The sequence below is a fragment of the Chionomys nivalis genome, chromosome 12 (assembly GCF_950005125.1).
Source record: "Chionomys nivalis chromosome 12, mChiNiv1.1, whole genome shotgun sequence".
Taxonomy (NCBI): domain Eukaryota; kingdom Metazoa; phylum Chordata; class Mammalia; order Rodentia; family Cricetidae; genus Chionomys; species Chionomys nivalis.
In genome coordinates this window covers 73,714,107-73,739,478 of record NC_080097.1, presented here as the reverse complement: position 1 = coordinate 73,739,478, position 25,372 = coordinate 73,714,107, and the positions used below count along the sequence as shown (strand labels likewise).

Genomic DNA, 25,372 nt, shown 5'->3' with positions numbered 1-25,372 from the left:
CCAGAAGATCCTTTATTGTATAAGATTGTTTTGGCTATCCTGGGTTTTTTGTTTCTGCATGTAAAGTTTATTATTGTTCTCTCAAGGTCTGTATAGAATTTTGTTTGGATTTTGATGGGGATTACATTGAATCTATAGGTTGACTTTGGTAGAATTGCCATTTTTACTATGTTGATTCTCCCAATCCAAGAGCATGGGAGGTCCTTCCATTTTCTGGTATCCACTTCAATTTCTTTCTTCAAAGACTTAAAGTTCTTGTTAAATAGATCTTTCACATCCTTGGTTAGTGTTACCCCAAGATACTTTATGCTATTTGTGGCTATCGTGAAAGGTGATATTTCTCTGATTTCCCCCTCTGCTTTTTTATCTTTTGTCTATAGAAGGGCTATGATTTTTTTTAGTTGATCTTGGATCTTGCCACATCACTGAAGGTATTTATCAGCTGTAGGAGTTCTTTTGTAGAGTTTTTGGGGTCACTTATGTACTCTATCATATCATCTGCAAATAATGAAAGTTTGACTTCTTTCTTTCCAATTTGAATCTCCTTGATCTCCTTATGTTGTCTTATTGCTATTGCTAGAACTTCAGGCACTATGTTGAAGAGATATGGTGAGAGTGCACAGCCTTGTCTTGTTCCTGATTTTAGTGGATTGACTTTGAGTTTCTCTCCATTTAATTTGATGTTGGCTGTTGGCTTTCTGTATATTGCTTTTATTATATTTAGGAATGAAACTTGTATCCCTAATCTCTCCAAGACCTTTATTATAAAGGGGTGCTGAATTTTGTCAAATGCTTTTTCTGCATCTAATGAAATGATCACATGGTTTTCTTCTTTAATTTTATTTATATTATGGATTACATTGATAGATTTATGTATGTTGAACCCAGCCCTGCATCCCTGGGATGAAGCCTACTTGATCATAATGTATTATTTTTTGGATGTGTTCTTGGATTCAGTTTGCCAGTATTTTATTGAGAATTTTTGCATCGATGTTCATGAGTGAGATTGGTCTGTAATTCTCTTTTTTGGTTGAGTCTTTGTGTGGTTTTGGTATCAGGGTAACTGTAGCTTCATAAAAGGAGTTTGGCAAAGAGTATAGGTATTAGCTCTTCTTGGAAGTTCTGGTAGAATTCTGCACTGAAACCTTCTGGTCCAGGCCTTTTTTTGGTAGGGAGATTTCTGATGACAGCTTCTAATTCCTCGTAACTTACAGGTCTATTTAAATTGTTCACCTGGTCTTGATTTAATTTTGGTATATGGTACTTATCTAAAAAATGTTCATTTCTTTCACATTTTCCAATTTTGTGGCATATAGGCTTTTGTAGTAAGATCTAATGATTCATTTTCCTCTGTGTCTGTGGTTATGTCTCCCTTTTCATTTCTGATCTTGTTAATTTGCATATTCTCTCTCTTCCATTCAATTAGTTTGGATAGGGGTTTGTCAATCTTGTTGATTTTCTCCAAGAACCCACTCTTTGTTTCATTGATTATTTGGATTGTTTTCTGTGTTTCCGTTTTGTTGATTTCAGCCCTCAGTTTGATTATTTCCAGTTTTCTACTCCTCCTGGGTGAGTCTGCTTCTTTTTTTCTAGAGCTTTCAGGTGTACCCTTAAGTCTCTAATGTGTGCTTTCTCCATTTTCTTTACATGGGTAATTAGTGCTATGAACTTTCCTTTTAGCACTGTTTTCATAGTGTCCCATAGATTTGAGTATGTTGTGTCTTCATTTTTATTGAATTTAAGGAAGACTTTAATTTCTTTCTTTATTTCTTCCTTAACTCAGGGGTGGTTCAGTAGTTGGCTATTCAGTTTTCATGAGTTTGTAGGATTTTTGGGGGTGGAATTGATGTTAAATTCTAACTTTACTTCATGGTGATCCAATAAGACACAGGTGGTTACTCCAATTTTTTTTTTGTATCTGTGGATGTTTGCTTTGTTACCAAGTATGTGATCAATTTTAGAGAAGGTTCTATAAGATGCTGAGAAGAAGGTATATTCCTTCCTATTTGGGTGGAATGTTCTATATATGTCTGTTAAGCCCTTTTGATTCATTACATCTGTTAGTTCTCTTATTTCTCTGTTAAGTTTCTGTCTGGTTGACATGTCCAATGGTGAGAGAGGATTGTTGAAATCTCCTACTATTTGTATGTGAGATTTGATGTGTGGTTTGAGTTCTAGTAATCTTTCTTTTACATATTTGGGTGCTTTTATATTAGGAGTGAAGATATTCAGGACTGAGACTTCATCTTGATGTATTGTTCCTGTTACGAGTATGAAGTGTCCTTTTCCATTTCTTATGATTTATTTTAGTTTGAAATCAATTTTGTTAGAAATTAGCATAGCTACACCTGCTTGCTTCTTAAGTCTGTTTGATTGGAAAACCTTTTCCCAACCCTTTACTCTGAGGTAGTGTCTGTCTTTGAGGTTGAGGTGTGGTTCTTGTTTCAAGAATGACCGGTGTCCTCATGTCTCTCTCAATGTGTGTGTGTTTTTAAATCTCCAGCCTAATTCCAGTATTGTGAACAGTCCCATAGGGCAGGCACAACACTACACTCATAGTACCATAATGCACAAGGTACAGGCACTACAGGACTATAGTACATGTAGTAGTATGGACTTTAAAACAATATAAATATCACAATATAAAACATTTTGCACACATTAAAAGTCCCATGGTCTTCGTAAATTCAAACTCCTTAAAATTCATTCTCTTTAAAATCTAAATTCTCTTTTAAAATCTAAAATATCCTTAAAAATTCAGTCTCTTCACTGTGGGATCCCATAAAAAAATATGTGAATACTTTCTTCCTTCAAGAGGGAAGAGCACAATCATAACCTGGACAAAGCAAAACCAAACTGCAACAGTGTAAATCACTCAATGTGCAATGTTTGGGATCCACTCACGATCTTCTGGGTTCCCCCAAAGTGCTCGGGCCACTTTCATGACTCCATTCTTTGTATCACACATTGATTTGTCCTTTAGAGTCGGGCTGGCTACCCTCTGCACCTGCTGAGCTATCTCTTCAGTTTCGACATTTTTTTTTTGTATTTTGAGACATGATTTCACTATCTATTTCCAGCTGGCGTCAAACTCTTAGAGTTGTATCCCCCTCTGCCTCCCTAGAACTGACATTAAAGATATGTATTATTTGCACTAACCAGAATAAAGTAACACGATCCATTTTTATTTTGATTTATGTATATCTGTGTTTGTGTGAGGATGTGTCACATTTGTGAAGATTCCTTAGGAAGCATTTGTTTTCCCACAGTTAGGTATGGAAACCCTATTTATGAGTTTTGAATAGCCCTCTTCCCACAGAAGACCCGACGAAGAGCATATTTCATGTCCTTGTTATGGAGGCTATAGATAAAAGGGTTTAAAGCTGGTGTCACCACAGAGTATATCAGTGTAATAATTTTATGCATAGCAACTGAGCTGCCAGATGTGGGACTCACATACATCACCATTATGGTTCCATAGAACAGAGACACTACTAGCAAATGGGATCCACAGGTTGAGAAGGCCTTTTGTCATCCATCTGAAGAGGGAACCCGAAGAACAGCTCTGAGCACCAGGATATAGGATCCTAGGATGTACAAACTTGTGAGAACGATGATAACAGCACTTATAGAATAGAATACGTGCCTTATGACAGGTGTGGGTGTACAGGACAGTGCCATCAGTGGGTCCACATCACACAGAAAATGATCAATGATGTTGGGACCACAAAAGGACAACTGAGAAATGAAAGAAATGGGAACCAAATATAGAAAAAATCCGAAGATCCAACAGAGGGAAACCAGGGTACTGCAGAATTTCCTAGTCATGATGCAAGGATAATGCAGTGGGTACCGATCGTACGCCATGGCACAGAGGAAGAAACATTCTGTTGTGCCCAGGGAAAAGAAGAAGTAGAACTGAATAAAGCAACCAGAGAAGGACATAATTTTTGGAAAGAAAGTTGACCAGCATGTTGGGGACTGTGCAGTTCACGTACCAGATTTCTAGGAAGGAGAAGTTGGCCAGGAACATATACATAGGGGTGTGGAGTTGGTGGTTCCACCTTACTGCACAAATGATGGCCATATTTCCGGTCAAGGTTATCATGTAGACCAGCAGGATCAGTGAGAAAAGTGTGATTTGAATCTTCCCGGGACCAGGAAAGCCCAGCAAGACAAAATATGTCACTGTGGATGCCTGTGACTGATTCATGAGCAGCAGCCTGTGGGGAGAAGATAGATAGATGTTGGTAAGACATCTTGAAGCTTTTCTGGGACTAAGGGTTTGACTCATGAAGGCAAATATATTGAATAGTTAAAAATAAACCTTGAGCTGATCCTATCCTATTTCTGAGTGTATCCTTCAGCTTCCAAGATGAAATCTAAGCTTTGAGGAAGATCAACTAAATTTAATCTTTGTTAGTTTAGTGATATATCACATTCTTAGTAAAACCCTGTGATTGATCCCCAGCACCAGAGAAACAGGTACAAACGATCAAATAAAAATATTTAAACAATGGTAAAATTGTTTGTTTTTTGCTGGCTTGGTTCTCACTGAACGCTGTTCAGAGGCAACCAAAGTGCCATCTCCTCCCAATGTGAGGACTGCACGCCATTGTTGTCAGTAGAGTTTGTATTATTTGAAGGCTTCATAACGACATTATTGTCAGTAGAGTTTGTATTATTTGAAGGCTCATAACGACATTATTCAGTATTTTTGCAGCTCCTTCCATAAGAGACTTTATTTTTTAGTATGTTTAATAGTAACAAGAAAAAGAAGTCATAATGATAAATAATTTTATAGCAGTTTGTTTTTTCCTTTTTAAATATGTTTGTATTATAATAATTAATTTATAATTTTATAAGTGATTATTTGGTTTTGGCAATAAAAAACCAGTATTATTATTCCATTTTATTCTACATGGCAATTTATCACGCTTCTTTATACATTTGAAAGTATCGTATTGCTGGGTAGTGGTGGCACACACCTTTTATCTCAGCACTCAGGTATGTGGAGGCTGGTGGATTTTTCTGAGTTTGAGGCCAGCCTGGTCTACAGAATGAGTTCCAGGACAGCCAAAGTTACATAGAGAAGTATTGTTGTAAAAAAAATCTAAAAATTATCTGTATTAAAAATGGACATAATGTATGAGCGTGTATGAGAATATTTATGAGATTTTCCCCTAAGGCACTTCTTATTAGTTTCAGAACTTCCTCTAAAGTTCATTATTCAGAGCCTAACCTAGTTCACTTAAAATATGTCCAATAACAAAATGTGGTACATAAATAAAAATAGTTATTTAAATACAATTTACTGACATTCCAAAATTTTCCCCCTTTCCAGAACATAGTAATCACAGATATGTTTGCCTTCTTTTTTATAAGCACATGCTGATTGTACAGAACAGGTGGGTTATTATTCTCTGGCACATAGTCAGGCTATTACAGCTCTGTGAATTTCACTTCCCTTCTCAGTTCATCCTCCTTTTAGTTTTCTTTCTCTACTGTCACAGTTTCCAAGGAAAAATCCTTTTAAGACTCAAGCTGAGGATGTAGCAAAGTATTTGTCTATTGTGTGTGAGACCCTGCCTTTCATTACCTGCACTATACAAATAAAGAAAAACAAAAGAAGAGGAAGAAAGAAAAAGCAAAATAAGCAGAGTATTATTATTTTTGTTGCCAGCAGGTCCTGAGAAGCTTGCGGTGGGGTGGTCTGGTCCTGGCAGCAATGTGGTTCCCTGGCCTGGAGAGACACGTAGATTCAGCCATGCGGTGAGCAGGTAAGGCAGGCGAGCAGGCGGGAGAAATGTGGGCAGACACATCATACAGAATAGAACTGGATATTTATTACTTAGAGGAGAGAAGGTAGGGGAAAGGAGATGAGGACAGAGAGAGAAAAGGGGGGAGCGGAGAAGTGGGGAGAGAGACTGAAGTGAAGCTGCCTCTCTGAGAGGAAGATGGAAAAAGAGTGAGCTCAGGCTGGAGCTGAAGATCAGCCTGCCTCAGCAGATGGGGGAGGAAGTGGGTGTGGCTTGTCACTTAAAGAGATGCAAATCATAACACAGAGCATAGAGAAAAAGCACAACTACAGCTGTAGGATATAAATAGAATCTTTTAAAGTTACTTTTTACAGCTAGAGTTTTATTATGTACAGTACTGGCTGGCCTGAAACTTGCTATGTAATCTCCTAGGCAATCTTTTGAACCTTCGTCTTCTTGTCTTAGTTTTCTGAGTGGTAGATACAGTCATGAACATCATGCCTGTCTAAACAAAAATATTTTTAACTTTTAATTAATAAGAACCAAATTTGTGTTCTAGTATTTTTTTTTAATAAAAATGGTATATTTAGCATTTATAGTACCCATTGACCATAAGAAAGCAGAATCAGGCTATTGCAGAAATGCTATTAGATGAGGTTAATATACTTGACATGGTGTAGTGGTCACAGGAACAGCAGATTAGTGAGAACCCAAGTGAATACTATCAAATGCACTTCCCTGGTGTTAGATAACAAGCTATGAAGAGAAGGAGAGAGTGATGAGGATGGAGAAGTTTTCAGCTTTTAAAACTAAGATTATTAGAAATTAAACCAACTTAAATTGAGGCTCAATTCGTAAAACAAGAAAGAATACTCCCCTACTACAGAAGCAAACACACATTCTGCTGCTTTCCATATAAGAAACCCCTGCTCAACAGAATTCCAATAATCCCTTTACCTGGAATGAGGCAGCAACAACAATGGCATTGAAGTCAGGATATAGATTTTGATGCCAAGTCAAAATATATAATTCTGAGCTGCACGTGTATCAGTTATAGATTACTTCTGTTGACATTAAAAATCAGTGTTGAGGAGGATTAAGAATTCACGTAGAATGCAGTGGAAAGCATGCAAGGGAAAGCTTTTTGCATTAACACAGGTTTGATCTTACAGCCACAAGTGCCTTCTCTTCCTTCTCCTCATCCTCAGTTTTTTCCTCTTTTTCCTTCTCTCCTCAAGGAAGTGGTCTCTATTTCCAAGGCCTCCCTATGTAGCTCAGACTGGCGTCAAACTCAAGAACCTTTTTTTCCTTTAATGCTTGCTGTACTAGCACATTATAGGGCATCTATTGCATCATAGTGTATCGGTGCAACCTACTACATCCAATGCATGCAGTACATAGCGTATCAAGTGCATCCAGTGGACACACACCACCACACCCAGAGACTTTCCTATTGGACAGTGCAACAGGTGAGGCTGTAACAGAGAGAAATACAATAGCATCAAATGCTGTTTCCTATTGGTTTCCCTCTCAGTAGACAGAGCCATTCCCTCAGTATTTTGCACAATAATGTTGAAAGCCTTAGCTTCCTGCTGTCTAAGCCACGTCCTTGAGGGGAAGGCCTGTGCACGACTTCGTTCCTGTTTCACACATTGGCTTTGGAGTGGGTAAATTCCATGGCGATCTAAACACTCTAATTCTTTTCCTTCAGTTTGGAGCAGAAGGACAAACTGATATTCCTTGACAGCCCCTTGAGCATATTGTATGAAGAGATGTATTAGTAAGCAGGCTCACCTGTCATGCACAACAGCACCAATGCCTGTCAGGCATGACGTCTTCCTGGAGTCTGTATAAGGCCACAGAGCTTCCCTCCTTTCCTGGATCAAACACGGAGGCTGTGCATAAGCACCTCATACATTACTGATTCTGCTTCTTCGGCACTACTACAGTGTGGTGTTCTGTTTCTCACTGTGTAATGATTATGTGTTGGTCCCAGTTTGCTCCCTATGTTGTCCACTGTTGATATTTTTCTACTCTCTGTTCAAATGAACTTATTATTTCTCATGTTGTCCTTGGGGATCTTTTTGCTTCTTGTCATGGGATTTCATTAATGTTTTTGATAAATTGATCTACAGGGATTATTGAAGATAATATGCCACAGATCACATAGCCTCTTGAAACTTGTCATGAGATACATAGATGCCCAATTAAACACCTTTATTCTAAACTTTCCTTTATTGTATTTTATTTTTAAAATTTGTCTTTTAGTTTTTAAGATTTCATCATTTGCTCCTTCTCTGTCCTCCCTTCAAATCTTTTATATCTACCCCTTCTTTATCCTTCCCAAATTTAAGGCTTCATTTTCCATTAATTGTTGTTACACACATGCACACACACCATTACATACATAAACACAATCTGATCAGTCTATATAGCTAACTTTATGTGTGATTTTAGGGTAACCATTTGATTTTATATATTTCACTGATGTATTTTTCTTTCGGGAACACTGTTTCCTCTGCTCTCAGCATCTGTTAGCTGCTTGTAGAACCAGCAGGTTGCATGGAAGCTTCCAAAAGAAGGAAGCAACCCACAGTCCCACTAGCTGTGATGTCCATGAATGGTGACAACCAACGTGGTACAATTACTCAAAGGGTGCAGTAAGTGGCAGGCATACCTTGTTGGTACCCACTAGCTCTCTATTTGTGCTTCAGACCTGCTCAATACCTTGTTGGTACCCAACAGCTCTCTATCTGTGCTTCAGACCTGCTCAACAAGAGGAAAATCATACGTATGTTGGAGACCTGGCCATCTCCCAGGGCTAGTGAAGTCATGGATAATTAGAGAAGAGCCCACAACCACCACTTTACTAAGCCAGTATAATCCCTAACTACATTCAAAATATCTGTTCTTTTCAAAATAATTTTATTTTGCTGTACATTTTATTCTGCTCCCCTCTCTGCTTCTTTCCTCCCTCATCAACCCTTTCCTAAGGTCCCTAGGCTCCCAATCTACTAAGGAGATCTTATCATTTTCTAGTTCCCTTGTAGATTAGATCTATGTAAGTCTCTCTTAGGGTCCTCATTGTTGTCTAAGTACTCTTTGATTGTGGCTTGTAGGCTGTTTCTCTTTGCTTTATGTTTAAAAACCACCTATTAGTGAGTACATGTGATAATCATCTTTCTGTGTCTGGGTTACCTCACTCAAAATAGTGTTTTCTGTCTCCATCCATTTTCCTGAAAAATTCAAGATGTCATTTTTTTTCTTCTGTGTAGTACTCCATTGTGTAAATGTACCACATTTTTCTTATTAATTCTTCGGTTGAGGGGCCTTTAGGTTGTTTTCAGGTTCTGGCTATGACAAACAATGCTGCTATGAACATAGTTGAGCACATGTCCTTGTAGCATTGAGCATCCTTTGGGTATATACCCAAATGTGGTATTACTGGATCTTGCAGAAGGTTGTTTCCTAATTTTCTGAGAAATTACCACAGTGACATCCAAAGGGGTTGTTCCAGCTTGCATTCCCACCAGCAATGCAGAAATGTTCCCTTTACCCAGCATAAGTTGTCATCAGTGTTTTTGATCTTGACCGTTCTTACCGGCGTTAAGTTGGAACCTCAGAGTTGTGTTGATTTGCATGTCTCTGATGACTAAGAATGTTGAACATTTCCTTAAGTGTCTTTCAGCTAATTTAGATTCCTCTGATGAGAGTTCTCTGTTTATGTCTGTACTCCATTTTAAAAATTGGATTATTTGTTCTTTTGATGACCAATTTCTTGAGTTCTTAGTATATTTTGAAGATCAGACCTCTGTCTGATTTGGGGTTAGTCAAGATCTTTTCCCATTCTGTAGGCTTCCATTTTGTCATGTTGTCCATGTCCTTTGCTTTACAGAAGCTTTTCAGTTTCAGGAGATCCCATTTACTAATTGTTTCTCTCAGCATCTATGCTGCTGGGGTTATATTTAGGAAGTGGTCTTCTGTGCCAATGCATTCAAGTGTACTTCCCGCTTTCTCTTCTATAAGGTTTAGTGTGATTGGCTTTGTGTTTAGGTCTTTGATCCATTTGGACTTGAATTTTGTGCATATTGATAGATAAGGATCTATTTTCATTCTTCTACATTTTGATATTCAGTTATGCCAGCACCATTTGTTAAATATGCTTTCTTTTTTCAATTTGATATTTTTGTTTCTTTGTATAGTCAGGTATTCATAGGTATGTGGATTGAGATTCAGGTCTTCTATTCATTTCTATTGGTCGTCCTGTCTTTTCTTGTGGCAATACCAGGCTGTATTCAGTACTGTAGCTCTGTAGTAGAGTCTGAAGTCAAGGATTGTGATGCCTCCAGAAGTTCTTTTATTATACAGGATTGTTTTGGCTATCCTGGGTTTTTTGTTTTTTCCATATCAAGTTGAGTACTGTTCTTTCAATGTCTGTGAAGAATTTTGCTGGGATTTTGATGGGCATTGCATTGAATTTATTGATTGTTTTTAGTAAGATTGCTATTTTTTCTATGTTAATTCTGCCTACCCAAGAGCATGGGAAATCATTCCACTTTCTGGTGTCTTCTTCAATTTCTTTCTTCAAAGATTTAAATTTCTTGTCATACAAGTCTTCGACTTGTTTGGTTAGAGTTACTCTGAGATATTTTTATGCTAGTTATGGCTATTGTGAAGGGTGTTGATTCTCTGATTTCTTTCTCAGCCCTTTTATCATCTGTGTAGAGGAGGGCTACTGATTCTTTTGATTTGATCTTGTACCCTGCTACAATACTGAAAGTGTTTATGAGTTGTAGAAGTTTTTTTGATAGAATTTTTGGGATTGCTTATGTAAACTATCGTATCATCAGCAAACAGTTAGATTTTTTTATTTATTTTTATTCTTTTTTAATTAAAATTTCAACCTGCTCCCCGTTTACCATTTCCCTCCCCCTCCTCCCACATATTTCCCCCTCCCCCCACTCCCCTCCCCCTATCCCCACTCCTCTTCTCCTCCCCCCACTCCATTTCCCCTCCCTCTCGATACTGAAGAGCAGTCCAAATTCCCTGCCCTACAGGAAGACCAAGGTCCTCCCACTTCTATCTAGGTCCAGGAAGGTGAGCATCCAAACAGGCTAAGCTCCCACAAAGCCAGTTCATGTATTAGGATCGAAACCTAGTGCCATTGTCCTTGGCTTCTCATCAGCCTTCATTGTCCGCCATGTTCAGAGAGTCCAGTTTCAACCCATGCTTATTCAGTCCCAGTCCAGCTGGCCTTGGTGGGCTCCTAATAGTTAGATTTTGACCATTTCTTTTCCAATTTATATCCCCTTGATCTCTATTAATTTCCTCTTTAAGATTTTCAAACATTCTCCTCAAGTAATTTTTTAGGTCATTTTCTTCTCCTTCATCTATATTTGGTTGTTAAAGTCTTGCTGTTGTAGGGTCTTTAGGTTTTATTGGTGTCATGTTGCTCTTTGTGGTGCTTTGTGTGTTTTTACCTCTTTTACTCATCTTTTCCTCTAATAAGTGTGGTTTGTGTTGTCTGTGATTCTGTTGTTTAATCTTCAAGGTGCCAGTGAGTCCAAGGCTCAGATGGTTGTTTCTCATGGCACAGTCAGTGCCATAGTTCTAGTTACCCCTTTGGTCACTCAGTTTTCTTGGATGTCACTCAGTGTTACCAACCTTTGCTCCACTCCTTGGAGTTTGCTGTTTCAGGCCTGTTTTAGCCTAAGTTGTTAGCTCAGACATGTTTCTATACATGTCCCTGGTCTGGATCCATTCTTGCAGTGGTCCCTGGCTTGGGGTTGGTCCTGTAAAGGACTCTGGCTAGGGTCTACTACCATGGAGTTCCCAGGCTCAGGTGCTCCCAGACCTGTAGAGGACCTGGCTCAGGCTTATTCCCTCAGAGGGCCCAGACTCAAGCTCTGACCAGCAGAGGTTCCTAGTTCCTGCCTATTCCCTTTGATGTCCCAGACTGATACCAGGATCCAGAGGGGTCTTGGTTCAACCCTACTCTCCCTGAAATTCCAGACTCATGCCTGGACCCACAGAGATCTCTTGTTCCTGCCTACTACCTCAGAGGTCCCAGAATCATGCAGAGGCTCTGGCTGAGGCCTAATTTCTTGGAGGTCCTAGACTCGTGCCTGGACCTACAGGGGTCCTGGCTGAGGTCTACTCCCTTAAAGGTCTCAGATTCACATCGGGACCCTCAGTGGTCTCTGGCTTTGGCTCACTCCCTCAGTGGTTGCTTCCCTTACCTGTTCCTGTGGAGTTCGCTGTCTCAGGTCTGCTCTGGCCCAGGTTGCTGGCTCAGTCCTGATCTGCCAAAGTCCCAGAACTGGATCAACTCCTGCTCCCATGGACCCTGCTTTCTCAGGCCAATTCTGCACATTTGAATTATGTTAAGAGGTAAAACATTTGATGTTTATTTGTTGTTTATTTGTTTATTTATTTGTAGCAGACTACTGAGTCAGGAGAGCCTGTGACATTGTGTATTCTCCATGCATTATAGGATTATATTGAATTATGGATGGACAGATGGATGGATGGGACACACACGCGGACACATGAATGGATGCACACAAACAGACAGACTGACAGACACACAGACACAGGACACAGACAGAGAAGGGAGTGGTAAGTGTGGATGGGGATGAATATTAATAAAAGAACAGGTTTTTGATGGGTAAAGCTACATACTCAGCATTTCCTCATGTGCAGCAGCAGGATAGTTGTAAATTATTGAGTTTCATACACAACATTTACTGCTTTGCTTTCAGCTAACTACTCAACCTCATTCACTCATTAAGCTAAGTAGTCTTCCTCATTCACGCATTAAGTCAAAACTGACGGGTTTTCATGCTTTTTAAGTACCATCCTATCAGGTGTCCTGACTCCTTCCCTGTCATTTTTTAGGTCATTTTACCCATCCTGAAACATAGTATTCTTAATTTGTATGTGTGCATGTGTGTGTGTTCTTAATTTCCCAAGAATATTTTTAAGAGTTTCCCCCTTGGTCTTTCAAGTAAGGTCCCATCTACCTTGACTTAGTAGCATTGAAACGTTTGTACCTATAACTATTTGATTTGATGATCTGTACATGGAAGGACATAAAGGAACATTATTCTTTTTCTAACACATCTATTAAAATCCCTATAAATGCTATATTTATCTCTCCTTGTGGTAGATATTTTGACCAATATGATAGCTTTTATGGATCCATTTACTGTTAATACATACTTTCCTTATCTAGAAATTAGGAAGTTCAGTACAATCTAAAGCCAGAAGTTTCATTTTTAGAGTCAAGTCATAACTTGTTCTGATGATTGGATCTGGTTTAAGAACTACTATCTCTCTGACTTAATTATTCTCCCCTAACTTTGTTTTATTGATTGAATGATTGATTGACTTTTTGAAACAGGGCTTCTCTGTGTAGCTTTGGGGCCTGCCCTGGAACTCTCTCTGTAGACCACATTGACCTTGAACTCACAGAGATCCACCTCCCCCTGCTACCTGAGTGCTGGGATTAAAGACCTTCACCACCACCGCCTGACTCTTCCCTTGCTTTACTATGCTATACCTGGTTATTGTAGGATGGAGGTAGGAAAGAGGGGGCAGAAAGGTGCATCCTAGGCTGGAATCAGGTGCTGTTGTCTTATAAGTTTAACAAGGTCTAAATGTTGGATTTTTCTTAAAACATACACACACATGCATAATACACACACACACACATGCACACACACAAAACACATGTGCACACACACACACACTTGAGGCAGGTTCCTCAGACAGGGAAAGTGCTTCATTGACTGGGCACTAATTGCTCCTTTTATTTTTCTTCCCTGATGACCTACTCTGCATAGACGTTCTTTTGGGATTGCTATAGTTCTCCAAGTAATGCTTCTGGGTAGAATCCCTTTCAAGAATGTCAGGATGAGTACCTTTCACAGAGTGTAAATTAGGTCAAATACGGGTACTTTGTATGCTGTGGAAATGAGGCCAATCCTTTCTTGCTTTGTTTTTAGAGCCAGGTCGTCTTTTCCTCCACTCCCAATGAGCCATGGGCAGCAGGGCTGTCCCTCAAACCATGGAGAACGAGGTTAAGTCACACGAGTAGTTGCACTAGTGTTCAAACATCAGAGACTGTGGGGGAAGCTTCACTCAAACCACCACAGGGGTTCCTTGGATGTACTCTTCTTTCAGTAGGGAATCATCCTTCATTCATTAAAGTAATCTCATTTATGGTTTCAGCCTATCTATTGCGTCATCTTTCTCTTGATTAGGATGATGAACCAATACATATGAAATTATAGTTACAATCTTTTTTTTTTTTGACAGGGTTTCTTTGTGTAACAGCTCTGACTGTCCTGGAACTTGCTTTGTAGACCAGGTGGGCCTCAAAGTCACAGGGATCTGTCTGCCTCTGCCTCCTAAGCACTGGGATTAAAGGTACATGCTACTCACTCCCTAGCTTATTCAAAATCTTTAAGGAATCCAAGAATGTTTGTCTCAGTTAAGGTTACTGTTGCTGCAATGAATACTGTGACCAAAAGTAAACTGGGGAGGACAGGGTTTATTTGGCTTATATTTGCACATTCAGTTCATCACTGAAGGAGGTAAGGACAGAAACTCAAACAGGGCAGGATCCTTGAAGCACGATTCTCTATGACACAGGTCATAGAGGGGGTGATGCTTACTGGCTTCTTCCTCATGACTTGCTCAGTCTGCTTTTTATAGTACCTAGGACCACCAGCCCAGGGATAGCACCATCCTGAGCCCTCCCCTCATCAATCACTAATTATGAAAATGCCCCACAGCTGGCACTTACAGAGGTAATTTCTGAATTGAGGTTCCATTCTTTTAAATGACTAACTTTTGTCATTGACATAAAACGAGTCAGTTCAATTGACCTATTGCTAATTTGACACACAAACATATCACTCTTAAGTCATAACCTTTCCTTTCTTGTTCATCCCGAAGATCACAACTAATATCAATATCACAAATTAAAACATTTTACACACTATAAAAGTCCCACAGTCTTTACAAATTCAAACACTTTAAAATTCAGTCTCTTTAATCATCCCAAATCCCTTTAAAAATCTTAAAAAAACAGTCTCTCAACTGTGGGATCCCATAAAATAAAAATAAGTGAATACTTTCTTCCTTCAAGAGGGAAGAACCAGGCCACAATCACAATCTGGACAAAGCAAAACCAAATTGCAACAGTGTAAATCACTCAATGTACAAAGTCTGGGACTCACTCACGGTCTTCTGGGCTCCACCAAAGTGCTTGGGCCACTTCTCTGACTCCATCCTTTGTATCACATATTGATTTATCCTTTAGACTCAGGCTGGTTCCACTCTGCACTTGCTGAGCTATTTCCCCAGCTTTGGCATTTTTTGTTGTTTTTTTGAGATGTGGTTTTACTCTTTGTTTCCAGCTGACCTTGAAACCCCTAGAGGGAGTTCTACCTCCCTCTGCCTCCCTAGCACTGAGATTAAAGACATGCACGACTATATCCTGTCCGGTTTAAAGAAAAAAGATTCATTTTTATTTTTATTTATGCATATGTATGTTTGTTTGTGTTAGGGTATGTCACATATGTGAAGGTTCACTGGGAAACATTGGGTTTCCCACAGTTCGGTATGGAAACCACATTTAAGAGTTTTGCATAACCCTCTTCCCACGGAAGACCCGACGAAGAGCATATTTCATGTCCTTGTTACGGAGGCTATAGATAAAAGGGTTTAAAGCTGGTGTCACCACAGAGTATATCAGTGTAATAATTTTATGCATAACAACTGAGTTGCCAGATGTGGGACTCACATACATCACCATTATGGTTCCATAGAACAGAGACACTACTAGCAGGTGGGATCCACAGGTTGAGAAGGTCTTTTGTCGTCCATCTGAAGAGGGAACCCGAAGAACAGCTCTGAGCACCAGGATATAGGATCCTAGGATGTACAAACTTGTGAGGACAATGAAAAGAGTACTTATAGAATAGAATACGTGCCTTATGACAGGTGTGGGTGTACAAGACAGTGCCATCAGTGGGTCCACATCACACAGAAAATGATCAATGATGTTGGGACCACAAAAGGACAACTGAGAAATGAAAGAAATGGGAATCAAATGCCCACAGAAACCAAAGATCCAACAGAGGGAAACCAGGGTACTGCAGAATTTCCTAGTCATGATGCAAGGATAATGCAGTGGGTAGCAGATGGCTAGATACCGATCGTACGCCATGGCACAGAGGAAGAAACATTCTGTTGTGCCCAGGGAAAAGAAGAAGTAGAACTGAGAAAAGCAGCCAGAGAAGGACATAATCTTAGTTTTGGAAAGAAAGTTGACCAACATGTTGGGGACTGTGCAGTTCACGTACCAGATTTCTAGGAAGGAGAAGTTGGCCAGGAACATATACATAGGGGTGTGGAGTTGGTGGTTCCACCTTACTGCACAAATGATGGCCATATTTCCGGTCAAGGTTATCATGTAGACCAGCAGGATCAGTGAGAAAAGTGTGATTTGAATCTTCCAGGGACCAGGAAAGCCCAGCAAGACAAAATATGTCACTGTGGATGCCTGTGACTGATTCATGAGCAGCAGCCTGTGGGGAGAAGATAGATAGATGTTGGTAAGACATCTTGAAGCTTTTCTGGGACTAAGGGTTTGACTCATGAAGGCAAATATATTGAATAGTTAAAAATAAACCTTGAACTGATCCTATCCTATTTCTGAGTGTGTCCTTCAGCTTCCAAGATGAAATCTAAGCTTTGAGGAAGATCAACTAAATTTAATCTTTGTTAGTTTAGTGATATATCACATTCTTAGCAAAACCCTGTGATTGATCCCCAGCATCAGAGAAACAGGTACAAACGGTCAAATAAGAATATTCAAACAATGGTAAAAATGTTTGATTTATGCTGGCTTGGTTCTCACTGAACGCTGTTCAGAGGCAACCAAAGTGCTATCGCCTCCCAATGTGAGGACTGCACGCCGTTATTGTCAGTAGAGTTTGTATCATTTGAAGGTTTCATAATGACACTATTTGGTATTTTTGAATCTCCTTCCATAGGAGACTTCATTTTTGAGTATGCTAAATAGTAACAGGAGAAAGAAGTCAATAATCATAAATAATTTTTATGCAGTTTGCGTTTTCTATTAAAAGATATTTGTATTATAATAGCTAATTTACAATTTTATAAGTAATTTTTTGTTTTTAGCAATTAAACCCCTATTATTATTCAATTCTATCCCACATGGCAATTTATCATGCTTCTTATACATTTAAAAATGTTGTGTTGCTGGGTAGTGGTGGCACACACCTTTTATCTCAGCACTCAGGGATGTGGAGGCAGGTGGATCTCTGTGAGTTTGAGGCCATCCCGATCTACAGAATGAGTTCTAGGACAGCTAAAGCTACACAGAGAAATCTTGTTTAAAAAAAACATTAAAACATATCTGTATTAAAAATGGACATAATGTATGAACGTGTATGGGAACATTGATGAGATTTTCTTCTAAGGCACTTCTCATTAGTTTCAGATCTTCCTCTAAAGTTCATTATTCAGAGCCTAGCTTACTTCACTTAAAATATGTTTACTATTAAAAAGGTACAAAATAAAAATAGTTATTTCTAAATAAAATTCACTCACATTCCAAACGTTTCCCCCTCTCTAGAACATAGTAATCACAGATATGTTTGCCTTCTTTTTTATGAGCACATGCTGATTGTACTGAACAGGAGGGTTATTATTCTCTGGCACATAGTCAGGCTATTACAGCTCTGTGAATTTCACTTCCCTTCTCAGTTCATCCTCCTTTTAGTTTTTTTCCTCTTCTGTCACAGTTTCCAAGGAAAAATCCTTTTAAGACTCAAGCTGAGGATGTAGCAAAGTATTTGTCTATCGTGTGTGAGACCCTGGCTTTCATTGCCTGTGCTATACAAATAAAGAAAAGCAAAGAAAAAAACTGAAAAGAGGAAGACAGAAAAAGCAAAAGAAGCATAGCATAGAGAAAGAGCACAACTACAGCTGTAGGATATAAATAGAATCTCTTAAAATTACTTTTTGCAGCTAGGGTTTTAATATGTACATTACTGGCTGGTCTGAAACTTGCTATGTAATCTCCTAGGCAATCTTTTGAACCTTCAGTCTTCTTGTCTTAGCTTTCTGAGTGGTAGATACAGTCATGAGCATCATGCCTGTCTAAACAAAATATTTTTAACTTTTTAATTAGTAAGAACGAAATTTGAGGTATACATTTTTAATAGAAATGGTATATGTAGCATTTATAGAACCCATAGAACATAAGAAAGCAGAATCAGGCTATTGCAGAAATGCTATTAGATGAGGTTAATATACTTGAGATGGTGTAGCTGTCACAGGAGCAGCAGATTAGTGAGAACCTAAGTGAATGGTGCCAACTGCGCTTCCCTGGTGTTTGACAAGAAGCTATGAAGAGGAGAGAGTGATGAGGCTGGAGAAGTTTTCAGCTTTTAAAACTAAGATTATTAGGAATTAAAACAACTTAAATTGAGGCTCAATTAGTAAGACAACAAGAAAGAATGCTTCCCCACTACAGAAGCAAACACACATTCTGCTGCTTTCCATGCAAGAAACCTCTTCTCAACGGAATTCCAATAGTCCCTTTACCTGGAATGAAGCAGCAGCAACAATGACTTTGAACGCAGGGTCATAGATTTTGATCCCAAGTCAAAATATATATGTCGGAGCTGCATGTGTATCAGTTATAGATTACTTTGTTGACATTAAAAATCAGTGTTGAGGAGGATTAAGAATTCACGTAGAATGCAATGGAGAGCATGCAAGGGAAAGCTTTTTGCATTAACACCGATTTGATCTTACAGCCACAAGTGCCTTCTCTTCCTTCTCCTCATCCTCAGTTTTTTCCTCTTTTTCCTTCTCTCCTCAAGGAAGTGGTCTCTATTTCCAAGGCCTCCCTCTGTAGCTCAGACTGGCGTCAAACTCAAGAACCCTTTTGTTTCTTCAATTCTTCGTGTACCAGCACATTATAGGGCATCCATTGAATCAAAGTGTATCGAGTGCATCATACTACATCCATTGCATGCAGTGCATTATAGGGCAACCAGTGCATTATGGTGCATTCAATGCATGCAGTGCATCATAGCGTATCCAGTGCATCCAGTGCACACACACCACCACACCCAGAGCCTTTCCTATTGGACAGTGCAACAGCTGAGGCTACAACAAATGCTGATTCCTATTGGCTTCCCTCTCAGTAGACAGAGCCATTCCCTCAGTATTCTGCACAATACTGTTGAAAGCCTTAGCTTCCTGCTGTCTAAGTCACCTCCTTGAGGGGAAGGCCTGTGCACGACTTCGTTCCTGTTTCACACATTGGCTTTGGAGTGGGTAAATTCCATGGCTATCTAAACATTTTGAATAATTCTTTTCCTTCAGTTTGGAGCAGAAGGACAAACTGATATTCCTTGACAGCCCCTTGAGCATATTGTATGAAGAGATGTATTAGTAAGCAGGCTCACCTGTCATGCACAACAGCACCAATGCCTGTCAGGCATGACGTCTTCCTGGAGTCTGTATAAGGCCACAGAGCTTCCCTCCTTTCCTGGATCAAACACGGAGGCTGTGCATAAGCACCTCATACATTACTGATTCTGCTTCTTCGGCACTACTACAGTGTGGTGTTCTGTTTCTCACTGTGTAATGATTATGTGTTGGTCCCAGTTTGCTCCCTATGTTGTCCACTGTTGATATTTTTCTACTCTCTGTTCAAATGAACTTATTATTTCTCATGTTGTCCTTGGGGATCTTTTTGCTTCTTGTCATGGGATTTCATTAATGTTTTTGATAAATTGATCTACAGGGATTATTGAAGATAATATGCCACAGATCACATAGCCTCTTGAAACTTGTCATGAGATACATAGATGCCCAATTAAACACCTTTATTCTAAACTTTCCTTTATTGTATTTTATTTTTAAAATTTGTGTCTTTTAGTTTTTAAGATTTCATCATTTGCTTCTTCTCTGTCCTCCCTTCAACCTTTTATATCTACCCCTTCTTTATCCTTCCCAAATTTAAGGCTTCATTTTCCATTAATTGTTGTTACACACATGCACATACACACCACTACATACATAAACACAATCTGATCAGTCTATATAGCTAACTTTATGTGTGATTTTAGGGTAACCATTTGATTTTATATATTTCACTGATGTATTTTTCCTTGGGGAACACTGTTTCCTCTGCTCTCAGCATCTGTTAGCTGCTTGTAGAACCAGCAGGTTGCATGGAAGCTTCCAAAAGAAGGAAGCAACCCACAGTCCCACTAGCTGTGATGTCCATGAATGGTGACAACCAACGTGGTACAATTACTCAAAGGGTGCAGTAAGTGGCAGACATACCTTGTTGGTACCCACTAGCTCTCTATTTGTGCTTCAGACCTGCTCAACAAGAGGACAATCACACTTATATTGGAGACCTGCCCAACTCCCAGGGCTAGTGAGTCATGGATATTAGAGAAGAGCCCACAACCACCACTTTACTAAACCAGTATAATCCCTAACTACACTCTAAATACCTGTTCTTATACAGACAGTTATGTTTAGCTCTTGATTCACCTCCTCAGTTTGGGTCAATTGCATGAGCTCTGCATACAGAGGACAGGGGACACCCTGGTGCAGTTGACACATGAGGAGACAAAGCACAGGACCGGTCCCCTTGGTACAGCTGGAGGTACCTTTTGAGGAGAGGCAGGGACAGTGGTGGGAGGGGATTCTCTCAAGGCTGACCCTCCAGACTCAGATCACTTTGAAGAAAGGAATATGTCATTGCTGTGGCAGGTAATTTTGTTTTGAGACAGGATGTTGATTACCCACGTAGCTGGAGATGACAGAGTATCTGATGTTTTTGTCCATACCTCCCTGCTGACAGGAGCACAATTGTGTGGCACCACACCTGGATTCTGTGGTGCTGGGGTTTGAACCCAGAACGTCATGCATGTTATGCAAGCACTTACTAACTCAGCCACATCCTCAGCAACCCCAATATCTTAAAACTTTTATTTTAAAAATCAAATGTGGAGGTTGAGTATTGTGGCTCATGCCCTTAATCCCAACTCTCGGAAGGCAGATGCAGGTGGATCTGTGTGTGTGAGGCTAGCCTGGTCTACGTAGAGGGTTCCAGTGTGGTGGGAGACTTCCTTTTGCAACAGATGGAAACCATTGACATTCTTTTATTTTGTTTTTAAATAAGTTTTAAAATTCATGCATATATATATATATATATATATATATATATATATATATATATATATATATATATATATATATTATATATCGTCTTTGCCCACTGAGCCACTCCCTGACCCTTAGTGTTGTGCCGAAGGGCCTATTTTCCTCTGAAAGGCAAGCTTCTGTCTGCTGGATTGCAAGTATAATTGTAGCAGCTGCATAGTTGGTGCTGTGGCAGCTAGACAGTGCATCTCCGTGACGTTTCAGCATCTCCTGTACCTCCCACCCTGCATCCTGGCCACATTACCCGAGCGGGCCAGCGCTGATGGAGAGAAGGCAGAGTCCCAAGCACTGTTCTGCGAGGCGACCATTGGCGGCTAAGGGGGGCACCAAGCCGAGAAAGGTCCTGGGATGGACAAATCATCAGACAAAAAAGTGCAAACAAAAGGAAGAGAGGGGCCAAGGGCAAACATCCTGAAATGGCTGACCAGTGAACTACAGATCTTCCTGCAGAAGATGGAGAGACGGAAAACCCGAGTGCAGCCTTTGAAGTAGAAGAGAAAGGAGCTACGTTCGATGAACCATTCATCACGTCTGTCAGCGGTCCCCGCCTCCCATCTTGTACAATTCAGGGGAGTACTTATCAACTGTTTTGTGAATGAGAGTTTTTAATAGCTCTAGAAACATTTTTTAAAGGTTGGAAGAATCCACCCACCCCCTTTTAAAAAATGCATTTGAATTTCATTAGGGGGCAAAACGTTTGCTGTTTATTTGTTGCTTATATATTTATTTATTTTTGGTAAACTAGAAAGTAGCAGAATACGGAGTCAGGAGAGGTGTGACTATCTCAGAGTCAACACAACATTCTGAAGAGGAGGCTAGCTTTAGATCTTACAATACAAAGCAATTGGAGTTTCTGTCGTGCTGGTCCTTGCCGAGTTGGACTGTAACGTCTTTTGTCGCGACAGTCCATTCTAACAATTGTGCTAGTGCGCTGTGAAAGATGTGGCATTGAGGATCAGAAATGTTTGATTGTTATGTGAGACTTAAGAAAAACTTGCCACGTTTGAGGCTGGAACATCACTGGGATAAGTTCAAAGAGAAACAACACGTGGCTCTTCGTTGCGATACAGGCACACAATGTATGACTTACAGGGTCTGAGTACCCCTGTTAAGAACGGAAATGTCTGTGCTCTGTTCCTCAGCTAATAAAATCTCAGTTGTGAAAGAGAAAAAAAATGAGTACAGTTTTCAAGTTTTAGTATAAAACTTGGAATTAAAAGAATATTATCCTCAGATAACCATGCCCGCTGAACACCGCTGCCAGATAGGCTTTGATGGAAATGCCAGACATCTCCTCACTCAGTGATGGAGGCCGGTCTTTTTGTTCTCCCGATTTTACCAGAATTAAGTTCTACCGTTTTACCTTCTGGTTTCAAGAAAACTACTTCAGCTGATTACCTTTCTGTGTTAGCATAAGCTTTGAGGACAAAACTGAAACCTGTTCTTGGCCTAATTTTCTTTGAGTACTTTATCTGAGATTTTTTACTGTTGTTTCCTGAGAGGCACAGGCTTCTGTCCGACTGATATGGAAATTAAATGGAAGTATTACAGGTACTTGTTATATTGGAATTGTCAGACTGACATGGAGAGGAAACACTACAAATAAAGATCCCCGATGGGGGTGGGGCTGCAGAGGTGGTTCAGCAGTTAAGAGTACTTGATATTCTTGTGGAGGACTTGGGTTTGGTTCCCAGCATCCACATGGCCGCTCATAACCATCTGCAATTCCAGTTTCATGGGATCCAATGCCCTCTTCTGTCCTCCTTGGACACCAGGTCCTCTTGTAGCATACATATATACATGCAGGCAAAATACCCAAACACATAGAATAAATTAATAAATCACAAACCACTCTGATTGGAAGCAAATGTGTTGTGACGAAATTCTAAGACTGACCATGAAGTGCAAGGCTTCTGCAGTGAGCAGCAGGAGAGCTGAGAAGGGATGCAGGCTCACAGCTGTGGCAGGAAAAGTTTTTATCGCTAAGAGAAGGAGGTAAAAAGAATAGAGGTGACTATCTTGTGACCTTGGTGACAGCCTCAAACTATGACATGTAAATACAGTACACAGGTATATCTATATAGCATGCACACATATATTAATATATATATAAACACTATATAGATAGTGTTGCATGTGTGCACACACGTGGTGTTTTTACTCACCTAAAAGTTTTACTTTATGATTATGAAATATTGCAGTAAAAAGCTTCAGATTAGCATGCAATTTTTTTCCACCAATTAAGGTTCAAATATATACCACAGAGCAAGAATATACACAAAAATGCACATGTTGTTTATGTATAGGTTAGCATCATGTAATTACTCAGTTTGGCCACACATACAAAGTTTTATTATTGACTATTTATCTCCAATGAGCTCATCTTGCACTGTTAGGAACTGTGAACGTTGAGTCTCTCCCTCTGTTTCACTGTTGGTCGGCACACACTTAAAGAAGCAATTCCTTATTGCTATTGCACACTTGGAAAGTGGTAGTGTAATTTCCAGACAACAGTCTGGAAATTCTTAAAAACATTAGAATTACTATGTGACCCATCTACACGACTACTAGATAAATATCCCCCCAAATTAAGAGAGCTACCAGGGGCACTATCTATGACAGCTAAGGTGTGCAATCAGTCTAGATTCCTGCCAATGTCAATGAATGAATAGAAAAAATTATACAAATGGACTTTTCCATGAAGAAGAATGAAATCTATTACTTGCAACAAATGGACAAAATTGGGAAATATCATGTTAAGATACATGAGCCAAACGTAGAAAGCCAAATTCATTCATTTATGTGGAAAACTAAAGTAAAAAAAATATGCTAGCCTGAAAGAAGAGGATTATTAAAAATATGGAAACATGGGGCAAGGACAAAGATAAAGTGCATATGGTCATGATAGATTCAGAGAAGACGGTGGCAATACCACAGTAGATCACATTAATCTGTATAATAAAAATAATTTTAAACATGTTTAAAAAATGTGACCCATGACTTCTTCAAAGCTGTCTCAGTTTTGGAGAGTTGTCAGTCCCAGGACTTTCTTCAGGGCGTTTTTCATGTCTTTGTTTCGGAGACTGTAGATGAGGGGGTTTAAGAGGGGAGTCAAGGCTGAGTAAATCAGAGTGACGATCTTCTGCATTCCTGCTGGGTTCCCTGAGGTTGGGCTCACATACATCACCATGAGAGTCCCATAGAACAGGGACACCACCACTAAGTGGGATCCACATGTGGAGAAAGCTTTAGTTCGACCAGCACCAGAAGGCACACGGAGCACAGCTCTGAGCACTAGAGTGTAGGATCCTAAGATGGAGAGGAAGGGCCCAAAGATGATCATTGAATTGAAGGTATAACAAAGAAGCTCAGTGGAGGGAGCAGCGACACAGGCCAGTGCAAACAACGGTCCTGGGTCACAGACAAAGTGGTCAATGACGTTAGGTCCGCAGAAAGGAAGTTGGGAGATGAGGACGATGGGGACTGGGTAGCAGAGGAATCCACTCACCCAGCACACACTGATCAGGATTACACAGAACTTCCTAGTCATGATGGAAGGGTAATGCAAAGGTCGGCAGATAGCCAGGTATCGATCGTAAGCCATAACTGATAAGAAGAAACACTCTGTCGTTCCAAGCGAAAAAAAGAAATAGAATTGGAGGAAGCAGGCAGAGAAGGAGATGGTCTTATTCTCAGAGAGGATATTGACCAGCATATTTGGGATGGTAGAAGAAACATACCATATCTCTAAAAAGGCGAAGTTTCCCAGGAAGATGTACATGGGCGTGTGGAGCCTCCGATCCCATTTCACAGCACAGACAATAGCTCCATTCCCCAGCAAGGTTAGGAGGTAGAGAACCAGGATTGAGGAGAAGAATAAGCTTTGCATATCCCCCTGGTTACTGAAACCCAGGAGGATAAACTCAGTCACAAAATGTATTGTCTTATTCTGGGATCCCAACGCTGTTAGAAAAACAGAAACAACCATGAAGTGAATGATCAGGAATGTTTTTAGGCTCCAAGTACTTTTCATTGCTTCATTGGTTCCTCCTGATGATGCTTTGAGCAGCAGGAGGAACTCTTGTCTTCTTGTTTACAGAGAAGAAAATGATGGTCAGAGAAATTGGAAGAGGAACCCAAAAGGCTTGTGCAGAGACAGTGATTCTCACACACAGCGGCTTTGGACTTTGGTCATCTGTTGTGGTAAAACTCACTGTCCTTTGCAGACTTTGCACATATCTTTTTCATGTTGAAGCACAATTTGCTATAAATCTGAAGGAAATAGTGGTAATTGCCTTTGAAGTCAGTTTATATATAGA

At 39.8% G+C, this 25,372-nt stretch overlaps 2 protein-coding genes and 1 pseudogene across 2 annotated transcripts; all 3 read right to left on the bottom strand.

Annotated features, from left to right (window-relative positions):
* Positions 1-3,288: 3,288 nt before the first annotated feature.
* On the bottom strand, positions 3,289-4,213 carry LOC130885056 (olfactory receptor 11H7-like; annotated as a pseudogene).
* An 11,189-nt stretch (positions 4,214-15,402) lies between these two features.
* On the bottom strand, positions 15,403-16,347 carry LOC130885031 (olfactory receptor 11H7-like). Its single transcript, XM_057786406.1, has one exon. The coding sequence runs from the start codon at positions 16,345-16,347 to the stop codon at positions 15,403-15,405; it is 945 nt and encodes a 314-aa protein (XP_057642389.1).
* Positions 16,348-24,069: 7,722 nt separating this feature from the next.
* LOC130884735 (olfactory receptor 11H6) lies at positions 24,070-25,086 on the bottom strand. The gene has a single exon (XM_057785861.1). It carries the CDS (start codon positions 25,084-25,086, stop codon positions 24,070-24,072), a length of 1,017 nt encoding a protein of 338 aa, XP_057641844.1.
* Between the last annotated feature and the right edge of the window lie 286 nt (positions 25,087-25,372).

Bases quoted from the DNA above. Each gene is read 5' to 3' on its own strand.
- LOC130885031 (XM_057786406.1), bottom strand. From the start codon at position 16,347: ATGAATCAGTCACAGGCATCCACAGTGACATATTTTGTCTTGCTGGGC.
- LOC130884735 (XM_057785861.1), bottom strand. From the start codon at position 25,086: ATGAAAAGTACTTGGAGCCTAAAAACATTCCTGATCATTCACTTCATG.